Raw genomic sequence first — 19531 nt, 5'->3', positions numbered from 1 at the left:
GAGTTGTATGAGTCCCTAATAAAATGATTAAAAAGAAAAACTTTGTGGAAAAATTCCATTATCTTTTCATTCCATTTTCCCATGAAATTTTGGAATCCTCTTCATATATATATATACATATATATACATATATATGTATGTATGTTCACATGGAGGCATGTATTTGTATAAATATGTAGATCTGTGTGTGTGTGTATATGTAGATCTACCACTTGTCTGTCGCTTTATCATACTATGGTAGCTTATGCTTGCTGTCATACTGAAAAACTATGCCACTGGTATTTCAAATACCAGCAGGGTCACCCAAAGTGAACAGGTTTTAGCAAGTTCCAGACTAAGAACAGTCTACGAAGAAGGAACAGGCTGTCCACTTCACAGGAATTAGCTACTGAAAACCTTATGGGTAGCAGCAGAACATTGTAGATACTGAAAGACTACTGAATAGGAGCAAAACATTATCAAACATAGTGCCAGAAGATGAGCCCCAGAGGTCAGAAGGCACTCAAAATGTGACTGAGGAACAGCTGCCTTCTCAACGTAAAGTCAAACATAACCATGTGGATGGAATGAAGCTTTCGGGAACTTCACTCACTTATGGCCAAAACTCAAAATGAGAAAAGTCAGCTGCAAACATCTATGAATAATTATAACTTGGAATGCACACAGTATGAATCCAGGAAAACTGGAAGTCATCAAAAATTAAATGGAATACATAAACAACGATATCCTAGGTATAAGTGAGCAGAAATGTACTAGTATTGGGCATTTTGAATTAGGCAATCATATAGTTTACTATGCCAGGAAAAGCAGATTCAAGAGAAATGGTGTCACATTCATCATCAAAAAGGATCACATTCATCATCAAAAAGGACATTTCAAGAGCTTTCTTGAAGAACAATGCTATCTGTGATAAGATAATATCTACACAATCAATCAATCAATACAGCTATTATTCAAATTTATACCCCATCCACTAAAACTATTGAAGAATATTACCGATATCTTCAGTTTGTGTTCAGTCATCTAAAACATAATTATTGGTCTCTACTCATCTGGAGCAAAAGAGAAAGGGAAACCAAAGTCTCAAAGAAGAAAGTGGCTCACAGGTCAAATAGTCAAAGTATGGCCATATCTACCAAGATCAGGAGAATTACACCATGCCCAGCTCCATTATCCTGGTCACAATAGACGAGCCCTCAGAAAATGATTAAAAGTGGAGACTACTGCCTTTAGACCCTCTTCAAACCTTGAACTAAAACTCATCCAAGACCACTTTGCAGCTAGATAACAAATGGGCCTAAAACCAAATATCATCCATAAGTACTATGGCTCCTTTAAAAAATCACCTTATGATTTCTGGTTCAAGATGGCCAACTGATCACACAGAGAGTAAATGTCTCTATAACAATCAGGAGAAATACATCAAGAAAGAAAAACCAGGTCCCCAGCAATCTTGGAAAACAGCTCAATAGACAAATAACCAGGAACCTACAAATACCAGGTACTGTGGGAGGAGACAGAAAAGAAGGGGATAGGGCAAATTCACCCACAAGATGACTAGCACTTACACTCCAATCCACCTGGTTCATTGGTCTCCAGGCCAGTTAGCCAGCCCACCAACTTCCTCCACCAGTTCACAAAGTAGTCTCAACTCCTCCTGGTCAGGCATCTCACCCTTATCCAGGCAGCTTGCACAACTGTTTCCTCTCCCAGCCAGTTCATATCCAGTCTCATTTGGCCTGCAGCCAGTTAAAGTAATTGCCCACCTCCTGGCCAATTTACATGCTCACCTCGCTGGATACCCTTGCCTCTTCAGGTGCTCACTCAGTGCCCGCTTAGTTCTACCACTTGCCCTTGTGAGCCTGCTCCCCCTCCCACTCACCCCCACCACCAGAGACTGCCCACAATTGCTTCACTGATCTTGAGCCTACCAGTACCTCCAGCACAATTCTACGCCTACTCCAGCAACCCACCCCTCTAGTGGCAGCACAGCTATACCAGCTACAACACTCCTGGGTAGAGGGAATCCAACCAAAGATCACCGTTTGTTTTTGCTTTTTTTAATGTTACATATTAATAATTTCATTTTAATTAGTACTGACCTTTCTACATTTCAAAATAAAACTTTTACTATTTAAAAAATAATTAGTGCAATTTTATCTTTCTCTTTAAATTTTCCTTTTCTTTTATCTTTCTTTCTTCTGTCTCATTTATTCTTCTTTTTGTTTTGATGTTTCTATTATACCTCTCATGCACCACTTGATATAAAGTTACTGCCCCCATTCAACCCAATCTCATACCACCCTTAACAGTTAGATATCAAGATATCACAAAAACAACAGAAAATATCAGTTCACATGAAAACAAACACACAAAAAACAAAACAAGAAAAGCAGGCACAAACAAATAGACTACAGCCAGATTCAAAGAAATTGGCTGAATATAAAAAAGATTATAGATTTACCAGAAAAAGCATTCAGAGAAATGATGATTAGATATTCTCAACAGATGAATAGAGTCCAAGGGAAAAAAGAAATAGGAAAACAAAAAACCTTACAATAAATACACCAAGCAGAAACAAAAGATGAATACTTAGGGGGGAAAAAGATGAATACTTAGATAGTAGACTTACACAGTACTATAAAAGTACAGTGTAACATGACTGAAGAAATGGAAAGCTATGACTGAAGAAATGAAAGAATTAGTGAGCTCGAAGACAAATTTCTGACATACAAGAGGAAAAATTAACAAAAAGAGTAAAGGTGTCTAAAGAAAGTTTAAGAATTCTATGGGACACTACTAGAACAATTAATGTCTTGTTGGGATTTCAGAACAGGAAGAAGCAAAACAAACTCTATAGAGAAAATTGTACCCCAGAAAAATCATGAAAGAAAACTTCTCTGAAAGAATAAAAGAGGTGAAAATAGCAATCCAGGAAGCTCATAGAACTCCAACCATGGTAAACCCCAAAATTAAAACAATATGACATATCACAGTCAAACTTTCTAGTATCAAGGACAAGGAGAGAATCCTGAAAGCAACCAAGCAAAGAAGAACAATCACTTACAAAGGAAAACCATAAGAATAAGCTTGTATGTTTCTGTAGAAACCATACAGGCAAGAAGACAATGGAATGGCACATATAAAACCTTGAAAGAAAAACATTACCATACAAGAATCTTATATCCAGAAAAATTATCCCTGGAATATGAGTGGAAAAGAGTATTTTATTTCTGCAAGACCAAGAATAATTAAAGGAATTTGTAAAAACAAGATCAGCATTACAAAAAGTATTATGTAAGGTATTGTGGACAAATAGTCTACAACAGCAGCAGATAAACCTGAGATCAGCATACAAGACTACTCCACACAAAAACCAACACATTCAAAGCAGTACTTACAATAGCACAGAAATATAGGAAGAACAAAAAAACCAATAACATCACACAAAAAAATACCACACATCAAAATGACAGCAACAAACTTGACACATATTAATAATGTTAATGGATAAATTAACCAGTAAAAAGTCAAATAACAGCATACTGGATAAGAAAATAAGACCCTTTACATTCCTGGTTACAAGAACACCAAAGACACAAAGTCAAAAATAGACTAAAAATCAAAAGATGAAAGAAAATATGTATTAAGCAAAAGGCAAGCAAATAAAAAGCAGGAGTGATAATATTAATCTCAAATAAAATAAATTTCAAGACAAAATTGGATACATGATTACAGGATCAATTGAAATAGAAGATATAACCATAATTAACATATATACAACCAACATAAGACCCTTGTCAATGTTATTACTGGCATTGACAGACTGAAGAAAGAAGTAGACAATACAATAATAATAGTGGGGGGAGGGGTGCTAGGACATAAAACAAGCCTTAATTTTTTTTTAAGTATTGAGATTTTACAATCCATTTTCACAGACCATAACACTATAAAATTAGAAATCAATAACGTGAACAAAATGCTACCTAAAAACTAACGGGCAATTGATGAAATAAGGGTTGAAATTAAAATATCCCTGAAACAAATATACAACATACTAAAACCTTTGGAACATAGCAAAAGCAATACTGAGAAGGGAATTTATAGTAATAAATTCACGCATTAAAAAAGAAGAGCAAATCAAAATCAATACCTTAGCCCAGGATTCTTCAATAATTATAAAAAGCATAGCAAAATAAACCTTGAATCACCAAGAGAAAGGAAATCATAGAAATTATAACAGAAATAAATTAACTGGAAAATGAAAAATATTAGGAAAAAATCAATAATCAAGAAGTTGTTTCATTTAAAGTATTAACAAAAAGGTGCAATTATCAAGAATAAGTAATAATACAGGTAGCATCACAACAAATCCAAACAAAATTAAACTTGAGTGTAATGGAATGTAACAGTCCACAATAAGTATAAGAAAAAGTAAGGAGTGAATGTAGGATAAACTATTCGGATAGGGTGGGGGGAGCAGGAATTAGTAGTATAAACTGTTGAATATAAAGTTGATGATCCAAAAATGTAAGCCTCTACCTAATTTACAGTAAAGAAAAATGGGGGGGGGGGATCACCTACATGAGATCAAATGGTCAATAACTGCTTTAAAACAAAGTTAAGAATGTAATGGGCAGGAAAACTAAATTAATGGAAATGGAGCAGACATAACAAAAATAATGAGAATGTCTATGCATCATGAAGATCTTAACCACTGTAAATGAACAATTCGTAGAGAAACTGTTAGATAGAAACCTAAAACACAATAAAATATTATAAAATTAAGCTATATAAAAATAGCATTGATTAAATAGATATATGAAATTATTGTAATTTAATTATATATAATTACACTCTCATGTTTTTTAAAGAGACATACTGGAGTATTTTTAGACAAAATATGTCTGGAATTTAAAATACTCAGAAAAGCTGAAGAAAGACTGTTAGATAGAAACCTAAAACACAATAAAATATTATAAAATTAAGCTATATAAAAATAGCATTGATTAAATAGATATATGAAATTATTGTAATTTAATTATATATAATTACACTCTCATGTTTTTTAAAGAGACATACTGGAGTATTTTTAGACAAAATATGTCTGGAATTTAAAATACTCAGAAAAGCTGAAGAAAGACAGAGCCAACATTTTAGACTGGCAAAAACTAAAGGGAAAAAAACAACTAAATATAGTGTGGGATCCTGGAGCAGAGATAGGATATTTGAAAAAATTAAATTGTAATAAGGTTTGTACATTAAATTCTAATAAGGTTTGTATATTAGGTAATAGTGTGCTGACATTAATTTCCTGGTTTGGATAGTTGTATTACGGCTATGTAAAATGTTAACATTAGTGGAATCTGAATGGGAGTATATTGTTTTTCAATTTTTTACATGTCTAAAATTACCTCAAAATTAAAGTTAAAATATATTCCAGAAAAAAAAAATGTGTTGGCTAGATAGTTGGAATGAGACTAGCAGAATATTGTGAAGAATGAAACAGAACCCATACCTCACTCCATACACAAAAACAAACTCAAGATGGATAAAAGGCCTATATGTAAAGTCTAGATTTATATAAAGATCATCAATGCATGCTATAAATATATTATCAATAATAATGGAAAACAGAAATACAGAAGACAAAATAGATGACTGGGACTTTCTTTAAATTAGACACACTGTGCATCAAAAGACTACACTAAAGAATAAAAAGTGAACCCACAGACTGGGAAAAAAATTTTGGCCAACAGACTAATCTCTAAAATTTACAGAAAACCTTATATAAGCCAAGTTTTTCAGCACAGGTTTTATGCTGTTTTTGTGGTAAAATTAGGTGTCTCGGCTGATATTCGGGTCAGCTTATACTCAAGTATATATAGCACTTGCAACCTCAATAAGAAAAGGCAAATCATTAAAAAGTGATCAGAGAACATAAACATACACCAAAGGAGACCTTCAGGCAACCAACAAACATAAAGAAATGCTCATGATCATTAGCCATCCGAGAGATGCAAATCAAAACAATAATGATATATCATCTCACCCCATCATTAATAGCAAAGTCCAAAAAAAACAGAAAGCAACAAATGCTGGTGAGGATGTGGAAAGACTGAAACTGTCATACACTGTTTGTAGGACTGTAAAATGGCAAAATCACTGTGGAAATTGGAACTTGAAATATCATATGATCAGCAGTCCTTCTATTTGGGATATATCCTAAAGAAATAAGAACTACAGCACAAACAGAAATATGCATACCCATGTTCATTGCAGCACTATTCACAATAGCCTTTACCTAATATAAAATGTTAAAAATAAAAGACTAGCAGAATGTTAATAGCTATTAAAGATGGGTAATGGGCACATAGGGTTCATTATACATTCATTTTTAATGTATTTGAATGCTTCCATATATATATATGGAAGCTTTTATTTTTAATGTATTTAAATGCTTCCATATATCTATATAAAGAAACTTCCAAAAGTCCATGGAAAAATTCCATTATCTTTTAATAGCCCAGAAACCACCCACCCACCCACCACCCACACCCACCCACTGGCACTTTTGAAGCTTCTGTAAATATTTTTTCTTGTTCTGCCATTCCCTCTCCTCTTTCCTGATCATCTCTTCTATGGCATTGATCTCCTAACTTTACTGACACTGTTTTTTAATACTGACCTCATAATCATTAAAATCATCAACTATAGGGATTCTTTCTGTAGTCCTCCTCTTTGAATTACAACATTAAATGCGCCAATCACCATTTTAGAGGTCTTATTTTCTCTTCACTACTATGACACTGCACTTTCAAACTCTGGGATTGTTTGTTCAATTGAAATTGTTTGGAAAGTTCCTTGTTGTCTGCTACTGCTAGGGAGGCATATTATTAAGAATGGGCTTTGAAGCCAAACACTACTTGAATCTCCAGTCACACGGAAACAACAGTGAGAATGTTTAAAAGAGAGAACACCTGCAAGTCACTTTCAGTTGTAGGCTCCTAGAACTGAACAGTATGGATTCAAATCTTAGTCCTATCATGTATACATGTAACTTACAACTTACTCATACAACAGTGTATTTAACCAGTGTGTTTTAGTTCCTCCATCTATAAAATTGAGTTAATGAAACCTTCATCACAGGGTTACTGTGAGGAAGAAATTTATTAATATATGTGCAGCACTTAATGTTAGCCCCCAAAAGTCATTTCCAGTTGTTATTGAACTGCCATGTGAGCTCCACTGCATGCCCTGTCCCACACCATCCTTAATACCTCCTCTTAGAATTAGCAATAATGTGCAACAAACTGAGCCAGGATCTACAAGCCCTCCAAACCCTTGTAACCAGACAGGGCTTCCAGGCCTGCAGCTAGTAGCCTTATTCTCTAACTAGGGCTCAGTGTGTAAGGAAGGTGAGTTGTACCCTCATGTTCCTCCCCTTCTTCATGTACAGGCAGGCTCATGAATATAAATGTACATGTGTGCAAAGAAATGAACGTGCACATTTTGCTACTGGCTTGGCACAATGAGAGGAGGTAGTAGAGGCAGGGCCAAAAATATACAGTAAGTGTAGAAATCGCAGTCCTCAAAAAGTGACTGGGAGCAAATGGGAAATATTATTGCTCAAAATCCTGAATGAAGTCAACAAAGGCAGGGGAAAAGGGATGTATGGGGCCAGCTATGCAAGCATCAAACAGGAATCAGCTTAATTAACGAGGTCTGGTTCGGATAAAGAGAGTGGAGGAGTAGCTAATAGCATAGGCTCCAGCCAACCCTTCACCAGGTGGCAGTCATTATTATAGCTTTCTCCTGGCTCCCTAAATATAGAGAGACATTACCCAAGATTCTGTCTTTTCAACTCAAATCTCTCTGTAGATGACAACTAAATTAACATCTCTAGTCCTGACATTTTCTGAAGCCTAGGTATAAAAGTCTAAAACTCTTTGGAGATCTATTGGTGGCCTGCCAGCATCTCAAACTAAGCATGGCCAGAATTGAATGAATCAACTTTTAGGGTACTCATCCAGCCAACTCTCAATATAGGTTGTCTGCTTCTGTTCAAGGTATCACTGTCCTCCCAGCTGTCTAGTTTTAAAGTGTGGGAATGGAATCAGGAGAAACAGGAGCAGGAGAACCACCTCCACCTGAGAGCTTGTGAGAAATGCAGAAACACTAGCCCCACTTAAGATCTAGTAAATCAAAATCTACATTTTAATAAGATTCCTTAGGTAATTCCTACGCACATTAATGCTTGAGAAGCACTAATTCAAGATACATTTTCCCTAGCACAACAAACCCTCAAGGATTCTGTCCTTTCTTATGTCTCACATCACTGCTCTACTCATTTTCCTATCACATCTTCCCTGAACTACTGCAATACCTCAGATTCCAACCATTCTCCACTGTACTTCCTCCTCTACAGTGGTTCTCAACCTTCCTAATGCCGCGACCCTTTAGTACAGTTCCTCATGTTGTGTTGACCCTCTCCAAGCATAAAATTATTTTCGTTTCTACTTCATAACTGTAATTTTTCCACTGTTATGAATCTGGCAACCCCTGTGAAAGGGTTGTTTAACCCCCAAAGGGGTCACAACCCAGATTGAGAAGCGCTGCTCTATTATGATGCCAAATCCAAGATTTTAAGCCCTGCCCCGCTAAAAACTTTCTAGCTCCTTGTTGCCTATTAAGCCATCCAACCTAACAGTTAATAATAAAATAACTCTTATTGTATGATTATTATTTGCCAGGCACTCTAATGTGCTTTACATGTGTCAACTCACTCTAACCACCTAACAATTCTGAGCTAAATAAGTTTCTTTATATCTCCATTTTACATATGGGCTTTTATAATTTTCCTCAATATTCTAGTTAGTGTATGGCAGAGAAAGGGGTCCTGGCAGTTCATTGGTAGAATTCTCGCCTTCAATGCAGGACGTAGGTTCTATTCCTGGCCAAATGCACAGCTGCTATAGGCAGTGGAGCCAACATTGTCATGAGACTGGATAGGTTTAATGGAGTTTCCAGACTAAGACATGCTACAACAAAAGGCCTGAAAATCTACTTCAAATAAACCGATCTGTAATAGTTCAATCTGCAACTAATCATGGAGAAGGTAGAGGACTAGACAGTGTTTCATTCTATTGTGCATGGGGTCACGTGGGTCAACTTCACAGCACCTAATGTCGCAGGACTTAAAGCCAACCCTAGGCAGTATGACTCCAGAGAAAACATACCTAACCATGGCTACTTACTGTATGCCTAGTTCAGTAGCCGTAGCTTTAAGGTTTAGCTCCTATTCTTTCTTTATGATTCAGCCAAAGTGATCTGTTGTTCAAAAAGTATATTAGCACCTTCCAACATATATGCCTCTGCCAACTGGAGGCTGTGCAGAATCAATGGAAATAATACAAACTTCAGAGACAACCCTAGGTTCAAACTTCAGGCATGGCGAATAAATAGTTGTGATACACTAAAGCAGCGGTTCTCCACTTGCAGGTCGCAATACCTTTGGGGGTCGAATGACCCTTTCACAGGGGTTGCCTGAATCATAACAGTAGCAAAATTACAGTTATGAAGTAGCAACGAAAATAATTTTATGGTTGGGGGGGTCACCACAACATGAAGAACTGTATTGAAGGTTCACAGCATTAGGAAGGTTGAGAACCACTGCACTAAAGAAATCACCAGGCCTTCTCTGAATCTCATTTCCTCATCTGTAAGACATAGTTAAAACCACCTAACTAAAAATGTTGCTGTAGAGTTTAGAAAATATTCAGCACAAATAATCAGCAAATAGCAGGAGCTCAAAAAATTGATACCTAGTACACTTACTTACCTGTACTCCCAAATCCTACTTATCCTTTCAAGCCCTCTAAAGTCAAAAGGGTCCTTAAAAGTTCATGTAAACTAGTATTATGAAAAGAACTAAGAATTAATTTCACAAGTATTTGCACTAATATAAACTCATACTTACTTGTCTGAACAGGATCTAGTCTGAGGCACTAAGAAGGATAAAAAACATCAATTTGAAAAGAACCCCTATCAGAGCAACATGAATTCTATTGAAATTGAAGCAAGAACAAACATCAAATTTACAATGATGCTGGTGGGGAGGGGAGGTGGTTAAATCAATTATATGTTGCAAAAGTTTATGGTGACAAGGCCCCCAAAGAAATCAGCAGTTTGGAACAAAAAAATCATATCACTGTGAATGAGGGGGAGTGCAACTGGACATCCCCCTTACAGGAAAAAAATGAGAAGCTGATACCGAGGGCTCAAGTAGAAAGCAAATGTTTTGAGAATGATGAGGGAAACAAATGTAAAAATGTGCTTGACACAATGGATAGATGTATGGATTGTGATGAGTTGTATGAGCCCCCAATAAATTGATTTATATATAAAAAAAGAATGTTCAAGACTATCTCCATTTTATAAGTAAAAAAACACCCTTTATTAAATGACTAGCCCAAATTCATACAAACAGCACAGTGGAAGATTCCAGCCCAGATCTAACACCAGCAACTATGCTCTCACTGGTGCATGCTTTGGGACAGAAGTAAGGGAGTAGCCTGCAAAATGTGGGAAGGAGTTGCGACTGGGATAGCAGGAATTCTATCTAAGCCTCCAACAGTCACGGCGTAAATAAAAAAATCAATTTACAAGTAACAAAACGTTAACAAGTAGCGAAGCAATCTCCGTCTTAAAATGTTGCTAATCCGACAAGGGCTAGGGACAGGTCTTGACAAAATGAGGGCCAGAAGAAAAGATATTTAAGACACGATCAAAACTCAGCATTTAGCACAATGTAGGAAACGGGCTCAAGCCCTGAAAGTACAAGAAAGGAAAAAGAACGAGGAAAACATAATTCGATGATCTTGTTAAACAGACGTGGATTAGAATGGGGATGCTGTTCGGACTGGTCTTGGCATCAAGACCTGATGGAAGTAAAGGGTGCCAGCTCTCCCAGGCGAACAGCCTGTACCCGACAGCCTGCCTTAACTTTAACCCCTTTGTTGTAAATCCCAAACTCACCAGGGGCTTGGAAGATGCTATACTTCTATCTTCCGGAGACTCAGTAACTTCCGCCATATTGGCCGTCCTTCCCCAAGACTGCTGCCACAGGCCTTTGCGGAACCTGAGACGTGGAGCCCGCGGCCGGTTTACGTCATCGCGCGGCGACAGCGTCACCGAAAGGTGCCTGGTAACACAGCTAGTGGGCGGTCCCTCGGTTGTCCTTTGCCCTCCGGCGTAAAGTTAGGAAGGCGTGTCTCGCCACGCCTCTTCTGGGACGTGGACGACACTAAAGTGTTTCCTCGATTATCGGAATACTTTGTCGTTCTGCAAACCCTGTTTTGTCCTTTCAGCCCCCTGCACCCACCGCTTTCCGGCTCTTACTTGGCTGAGTGCCCCTACTCCAAACACTGTACTGCACAGGAAAAGCGTCTTCCTCGCCCGTGCTGCAAAAAACTTCTAGTTTGAGTGCTCACTAAGAAAAGATTGAGGCCCTCCCTACTTGCTCTCTCCGCCCCTGCCACCCTACTATCCTGCCCGTCTTATAGGGGCAATCACCAACTCGATGGCAGTGAGTTTGTTTTTTAATACTGGCTGCACAGGCGAAAGATGAGGTTTTCTGCTGCCATAAAGATTTACAACCTCGGAAATCCAAGGAGAGCAATTCTAGTCTTGTCTTACAAGATTATAGTCTTGTTTTATAGGATTACCATGTATCAGAATAGACTTGATGTCCGCGAAGATTTTGGTTTGCTTTGCTTTTGGTTTTATGCTGGCTCCAGATAGTGCGTGATTAAATCCCCATTGGAAACCACCAGCGGTTCCGCAGTAGAACGATTTGGCACTGGGTTTCAGTCTTGAAAACCCTTTGGGGCAGTTCCACTCTGTCCTTTAGGGTCACTTTCAGTGGGAATTCACTTGATAGCAGTGAATTTGATTTGGTTATACTCTTACTAGCTCTACACCAACCTCCAAAATTCCTTTTCTCTTCCTTACCCCTTTAAGCAAAAGGGAGGAAGTCTGTATACATAGGCAAAAATGTAATTCCACTTCAACTTTCAAAATTACTAGTAAATGGATAGCTATTGTAAAAGTAAAACAAAAAAACTTTCCATGTCCCAACTCTTCTCTACCTCATCCTTTGGCTTTCTCAATGTTTCTGACAGAAGTCTGAATTGGTCCTAGCCTTAAAAATCAAACTCAAATGCCATTGAGTCAATTCCAACTTATAGGACCCTATAAGACAGAGTAGAACTGCTCATGTGGGCTTCTAAGACCATAATCTCTACAGGAGTAGAAAACCTTATCTTTCTCCTACAGAGCAGCTAGTGATCTTGAACTGCTGACTTTGAGGTTAGCAGCCCAACACTTGAACCACTATACCACTTGGGCTACAGGGTTCAGTGGTTCTCAACCTTCCTAATGCCTCGACCCTTAATACAGTTCCTCATGTTGTGGTGACCTCCCAACCATAAAATTGTTTTCGTTGCTACTTTATAACTGTAATTTTGATACTGTTATGACTTGGGTGACCCCTGTGAAAGGGTCGTTCGACCCCCAAAGAGGTCGCAAGCCACAGGTTGAGAACTGCTGGGTTAAGATGAGGTTAAAGCAACAATAGGCATTTGTCACCAAAGTCAATATTCAGGATACTTAGATGCCCTCTCAGCATGTAAATACCAATTTTCTCACATTTAAAAAGCAGAGTAAGGGAATGGGTATGAAATAGTGCTTTATGTTTTTGGATTTATAGTTTGGATTTTTGGGTTGGCAATCCAGAAAGCATCCAAGTAATAAGTTTAAGAAGATAGAATGTAGAAGGAGATAGGACATGAACATGTTTTTAAATACTCAGGCTAAGGCTGTTTACATTATTGTTAGTTTATTTGTTTAATATTTTAAAAATCATCCACTTCCTTTAAACCAAGCACATTTTCAACGCTTGCACAAATATTTGTGTAACAGATTAAAAATCAGGCCAACAGATATGAGGCCTTAAAAACTATAAAAGAATATATACAACGGTATGAAAATAAAGTTTCAGGAAAATGGACAATTTCCTGAGGAAAGGAATAATTAAACTTGTCTGAAGAAGTAGATAATCACATTGGAAAAATATTCCAAAAAAGTTTAAAAATCTGTATCTCCACAAACATGATATAAACATCAACTATTTTCTATAACTAGGACTATGATTGCATTCCCAGTACCCTCAATTCTTTAGAGGAATTCTTTAGAGTTATTTTGATGGAGTGTATGTTGAGAAATAGAGTTTGTGCTTTTATTTTTATATTTTAATTCCATTTTCTACGAACGTTTTGAATTCCCTTGGATATTCAGAAGACTACCCAAGTCAGTGGTTGCCTATGGGAAAGCAACTGAGGGATGGTCTATAAAGTATCAGAGGAACTGTTCATTGACTTTCAATTAAGAATTATCCAGAGCTATCAACTTTACTCACAAGCTGAAACTTTAACCATACAATGTATTTTTCAAAAATTTGTCAAAATCTATCCCCCAATCCCTAAAGTGCTGCAGCTTCATATGAACCCAAACTATATTTTGCAAAGTTTTCCAGAGACAAGAAAAATGCAAGTTCAAAAACTTATTCTAGGGAACTAGTGTAATCATACTATCAAACCCAATAAAGATAATATGAGAAAAGAATACTATACATTAGTCTCATAAATATAGATACAAACATATTAAATGGCAAATCAAATCGAGCAGATACACCAATACCTCATGATCAAGTAGAATTTTCCTCAAAAATATAAAGATTATTAAAGAAACAGGAAATATAGTAGCATAATTATTCATTTTATTTTATTTTGATTTGTTTATTAGTCTAAAAAGCTTCATTTGTATTTAGTTACCTTTCTGACTCTGTGCTTGTACTTTTCAACACTCTCACAAGGATTTTCTGCTTGTCAATTAGAAAAGCATGCTTGATCCAGTCTCGGGCACATTTAGCACACATGGAACCACCATCATAGGCCCTTGCTGACATGGTTTTTTGGTTGTTGTTTTGAACTGTCTCTGCAGAATTTAGGTCTCACAGCACAGACCCCTCAAAATCAGCCGAGGCACACAAAACATGTAGATTTTGGTATTTTACTAATCTTCTTTGTATAAAGATAAACAATTTTATTACCAGGGTTTCTGGACAGCCTAGTTTTGTTAGCGGTTGTATTGTAGGACAGCCTATGCTTTTAGGTCAGACACTGAACCATTTGATAATGCCTCCACACAGCATCCCCAGAAGAAACATATTCATTTTAATAGGGCAAAGGAAAAAAAGCATTATTTTGGTGCTGGAAATTTCTATTTTTTATTCCTGAAAACAAACTAATAAATTAGAAATAGATGCCTACTTACTTACCTGAATAATCTTAAATGTTTTTATTCAGACCAAAAACTAACTTTACAGTATACTTTGTATATGTTCTAAAGTCAGGAACAAGGGGAAAATGCTCAAATCACCACTACTCTTTAACACTTCCAGAAGTTCTGGACAATGAAATTGGACTTCCTCCACTTAGGAACAGGCAGATTTGCTCATTCTCTCTGAGGCCCCTCTCATTCATTAATATCAGCTTAAACCTTTCTTTCCAATACACAAGCAACCTTCCAAGCATATATACACTTCCATCAGTTTCCTACTTTCTGTATTTGCCTTTCTTGACATTTGCCTCTTCCCAAGTTAGCTCATTTCTATATAAACACAGTGAATGGATACTCTAAATCTAATGCACTTGACATAATCAAAATACTTGACACAGAAATTAATCAAATCCATTTGTTCTAGGCTACTGCTTCTGATTTTTAGAGTAGGTGACCGTGACTCTTCATCAAAATAATGTGTTCTGATACATTTTGAGGTAGCCCACCCAAGTTATTGCAGGAAGCAACTGAGGAAAGCAAGAAATTGGCTAAAGTTGATTACCAGTCAATATAAATTCTTTTTAAGTTAGGCATACAGAGCAGGTGAAATTTCAACCAATTGACTTGTATTAGTTGTATTCAACCTGTAACCCAATATTCTTTCCCCACCCTGTACAGAGTTCTGAAAAAAGACTTGCACTTATGCTTTCTCTTTGAAATGTCATTTTGAACTTTTATTTTTGTCATTTCCCCATTTGCACTTCAGAGAATGATTTTGCTTTATTGAATAGAGGAGACAGATTCAGTTTGTGTGTCCTTTTTCCCTTCTACCATTCTTCTTGCCTTGAATGCAGCTATGATGCAAAACTTATCTTGCAAACAAAGGAAGAAAACATAGGGACGAACATCTATCAGAAAGGTTAAGGATGGTCAATTGGCATATATAGTCGATAAGGTTATGTTGTATATCCTAATTTGGTAAGTCATGACTGGGATTTTAAACAATTGTGAGTGACCCTCTAAGATACGGTTATTTGTCTCTGCTTATCTACAGCAAACGATTAAGAATAAAACCAAAGATTTAAAGAATAAACTGATCTACAGGACAAATATCCCACAGGAATCATCTCATCTATCCCAAGACCAGAAAAAGTAGATGGTGACTGGCTACCACTACAAACCATTCTTATCAGATCCACAATAAATTAACCCTGGTGGGATGGGAGGAATATGTAGAACAGACTTTCAAGCTCCTAAAAGACATAAATAAGCCACTAGCTGCTTCATGGGAGAAAGATAAAGTTTTTTTAAAAAAATAATTTTATTGGGGTCTCACACAACTCTTATTATAATCCATACATACACCCATTGTGTCGAGCACATTTTTACATTTCTTGCCCTCATCTTTCTACTTTCTATTTGAGCCTTTGGTATCAGCTCCTAATTTTTCCTTCCCTGCTACCCTCTCCCTTTTGAGGCCTTGATAATTTATACATTATTATTATTTTGTCATGTCTTACACTGTCCGACGTCTCCCTTCACCCACTTTCCTGTTGTCTGTCCCTCAGGGAGGGGGGTGCATATGTAGATCCTTGTAATTGGTTCCCCCTTTCTACCCCACCTTCTCTCCACCCTCCCGGTATTGCCACTCTCACCACTGGTCCTGAAGGGATCATCTGTCCTGGAGTCCCTGTGTTTCCAGTTCCTATCTGTACCAGTGTACATCCTCTGGATTTGTAAGGTAGAATTGGGATCATGATAGTGGCGGGGAGTGGGGAGGAAGCATTTAGGAACTAGAGGAAAGTTGTATGTTTCATCGTTGATACACTGACTGTAAAGATTTGCAGTCTTAGAAACCCACAGGAGCAGTTCTACTCTGTCCTATAGGGTCCCTGTAAGTTAGAGTTGATTCGATGGCAGTGACCTTGGAAGGAAAGGCCACACTGTTTTCCACAACATCTATACCATTTTGCACTTCCACAAGCAGTGGATAAGAGTTCTGATTTCCCTGCATACCTCCAATATGTGCTGTTTTCTCTCAGCCAACTTAGTAGAAGTAAAATGGTGTCACATGCCTTTTTTATTTGTGTTGCTCTGATGGCTTATGCCACTGAGCATTTTTACATGTTTGGTGGTCATTTGAATGTCCTTTGGGGTAAAATATTTATTCAATTTCTTTTCCACTTTGATAATTGGGATATTTAGTTCTCATTGAATATATAAGGGGGTACCGCCTCCCTCCCCCCAAAAAAGGAAAAGTGCTTCGCTGGGTGGAATTTTCATAGTATGCATTTTTCCCGCTAGGTGAGCATCAAGCAATTCGCTCTGAGGTAGTGCAACCAGTGGTGTCACCTGGAAAGGTTCTCTCTGGTTACAGTTAATTTTTTCACAAAAGCAGTTTCGCTCGAACCTCACTTTTTGTGATGGCCAATTTAAGAGAACAAAAGTGCAGCTGTGAAATTTTGTTTCCTGCTCAGGAAAAATGCTACAGAAACTTTTGTGATGTTGAACACAGCTTACAAGGACAGGACTATGGGAAAAACTCAAGTGTATGAGTGGTTTTCTCATTTCAAAAAATGTGCAATGCTGATTGATGACAAACTTCATTCTGGACGTCCATCAACTGGATGAAAATATCGACAAAATTCATGCATTTGTGCTCAAAGACCAACGTTGGACCATTGAAGTGATGGGGAAATTATCTGGACTAGTTTGGAACGAATTTTAATGGAAGATTTGGGACTGAGAAGCATTGCTGTGAAATTTGTTCCTCAGGTTCTGACTGACCAGGAAAAAGAGCTTTGAGTGGAAACAGGCCATGCTTTGAAAGAACAGGTCTAAAGTGACCCAGCCTTTTTTGCCCCCAAGGTTATTACTGGTGATGAGAAGACATGGTGCTATTCTTTTTTTTTTAGATCATTTTATTGGGGGCCCTTACAGCTCTTAAAACATTCTATGCATTAGTTGTATCAAGCATATTTGTACATATATTGCCATCATTATCTTCTATTTGAGCCCTTGGTATCATCTCCTCTTTTTTTCCCTCCCTCTCCCCTCCCACCCTGGTGACCCTTTGATAAATTATAAATGATTATTATTTTGATATCTTACATCCACCGCTGACTCCCTTCCCCCATGGTTTCTATTGTTTCTTCCCCTAGGTGGGGGGGTGTGGTATGTTCTTAAGTGTCCATCATCAAACATCAATCAAACTAGTGGAAGACACTAAGTGAAATCAAAGATCAAGACAGTGCTCATTTGATTTTTTGATATGAGGAGGATAGTGCATTTGGAGTTAATTCCACCAGGTCAGACTGTTAATCATGCTTTCTATTTAGAGGTTCTGAAAAGATTTTGTAACAGTGTGTGACAAAAAAGGCCTGATTGTGGGAGGCAGGGGACTGGTTTAGCCACCACAACAATGCACCTGCTCACACAACCACCTTAGTCCACCAGTTTGGGGCAAAAGCAGCATGCTTCTCTTGCTCCACACACCTTACTCACCTGACCTCACCCTGTGTGACTTCTTTCTGTGTCTGCGAATGAAGATGGGCATGGAAGGATGGTGATATGATGACATAGAAGAGGTGAAGAAAAAAATGAGAGAGGTGCTGTCAGCCATCCAAAGAGATGAGTTTGATAAAGGTTTTCAAGAATGGAATCACAGATTTGACAAATGTATTAAGTGTAATGGAGAGTATTTTGAAGGCGATAATATTGTTTTGAGAAAAAATTTAAATACAGAGCTTTGAAAACAAGTCCAGTTTGGGGGGGGGGGTTACCCCTTCCTTTGGTTTCCAAAGATATACCCTAGATTGTCTTTTCATTTTATTGATTAGTAAAGTATTTTTTTAAGTTTTATTGACAGATAACTCATGTGGCATATAATTCACTAATTCAATCATATTAAAAAGAGTTGTACAATCATTACCATAATCAATTTTAGAATGTTATCTTTTGTACTCATTAGCCCATATGTCTGATACTAGTCCATAAATTCCTCTTTAGACTCACGCAGCCATTCAATAATGCCAAATGCAGGAAGATCACAGGTCATTGGGTGGAAAGTCTTGTAGATCCAGTGGTGGTGGAAGCACCTCAGTGCTGACGTGGGTCTCCACATGGCTCCTTCTGCTTGAGGGCTCTGGCTCCATTAATGTGTCTCCATGTGGCTTGTCAACAGGAATGTCTCGCAGGGAGTGTGTCTATATCTGGCCTCCAGTGAGCTATTTATCTCCATGGAGCCTCCAAATGGGGTCATCAAGCAGCAACCTGATTGACAGGCTAGACTCCACCCCTTCACAAGTTGACAGGAGATTATGTAACTGCCACCGCAACCAAAAGAAAACAAAACAGAGAAAAAACAATTTTTCAGAAAGCAGAAAATATTAGAAATTAGAACAAAATAAAATTAGGTCAAAAATGGAGAGCATGTGCACAGGTACAGATAAGACATAAGAGCTCATGACACATGGAATCCAGGAACAGGAATGAGAGTAGCTATACCAGGAGGGCAGGGTGAAGTGAGGAGAGTTAGGGAGGAAGGGGGAATCGATTGCAATGATCAACACAACCGCACACACACACCCCTCAAGGCAAAATAACAACAGAAACTGTGGGGGAAGGGAGACAGTGGTCAGTGTAAGATATGAAAACAATAATAATTTATAATTTATCAAGGGGCCATGAGGGAGTAGAGAGCAGGAGGGGGGTGACAACACAGGCTCAGTAGAAAATAAATGTCTAGAAATAATGGTGGCAACATATGTACAAATGTGCTTAATACAGTTGATGTATGAATTGTTACAACAGCTGTAAGAGCCCTCAATAAAATGTTTTTATTTTTTTTAAGGGAGATCAAATGATAAGGTGTTAAATTTTAACCTAACTCAATCTATAGTAATCCACTTTCCAATGCTTTCTCCATGATAGGAAGGTTATTCACATCCCTGCTATGGCCACAGGGGATTCAGGAGTATTTTCCCTTCACTTTATTTTAAAAACTGAAACAACTTTAAAATGGGTCAAAAGGGAGATCAAAGGATAAGATGTTGCATTTTAACTTAATTGCATATGCCACAATGGACTTTATTTTTTTGGAAGATAGTGTCTTACTTTATTTTTTTTTTTT

At 37.5% G+C, this 19531-nt stretch overlaps 1 protein-coding gene across 1 annotated transcript in view; it reads right to left on the bottom strand.

Annotated features, from left to right (window-relative positions):
- The window catches only part of YIPF6 (Yip1 domain family member 6), a 57260-nt gene extending 43234 nt beyond the window's left edge, over nucleotides 1–14026 (bottom strand). Inside the window, exons 1-2 of the mRNA XM_004715451.2 lie at nucleotides 13893–14026; nucleotides 11038–11203 (exon numbers count right to left, since the gene is read on the bottom strand). Coding sequence (XP_004715508.2) covers nucleotides 11038–11203; nucleotides 13893–14026 — 300 coding nt within the window. The remainder of the gene's footprint in view (nucleotides 1–11037; nucleotides 11204–13892) is intronic.
- Nucleotides 14027–19531: the final 5505 nt, after the last annotated feature.

The sequence above is a fragment of the Echinops telfairi genome, unplaced genomic scaffold (assembly GCF_000313985.2).
Source record: "Echinops telfairi isolate 266 unplaced genomic scaffold, ASM31398v2 ScPeMD7_7423;HRSCAF=8461, whole genome shotgun sequence".
In the NCBI taxonomy this organism is placed as follows: domain Eukaryota; kingdom Metazoa; phylum Chordata; class Mammalia; order Afrosoricida; family Tenrecidae; genus Echinops; species Echinops telfairi.
Note: the sequence above shows the minus strand (reverse complement) of the source record. Positions and strands in the feature narration are given on the sequence as shown.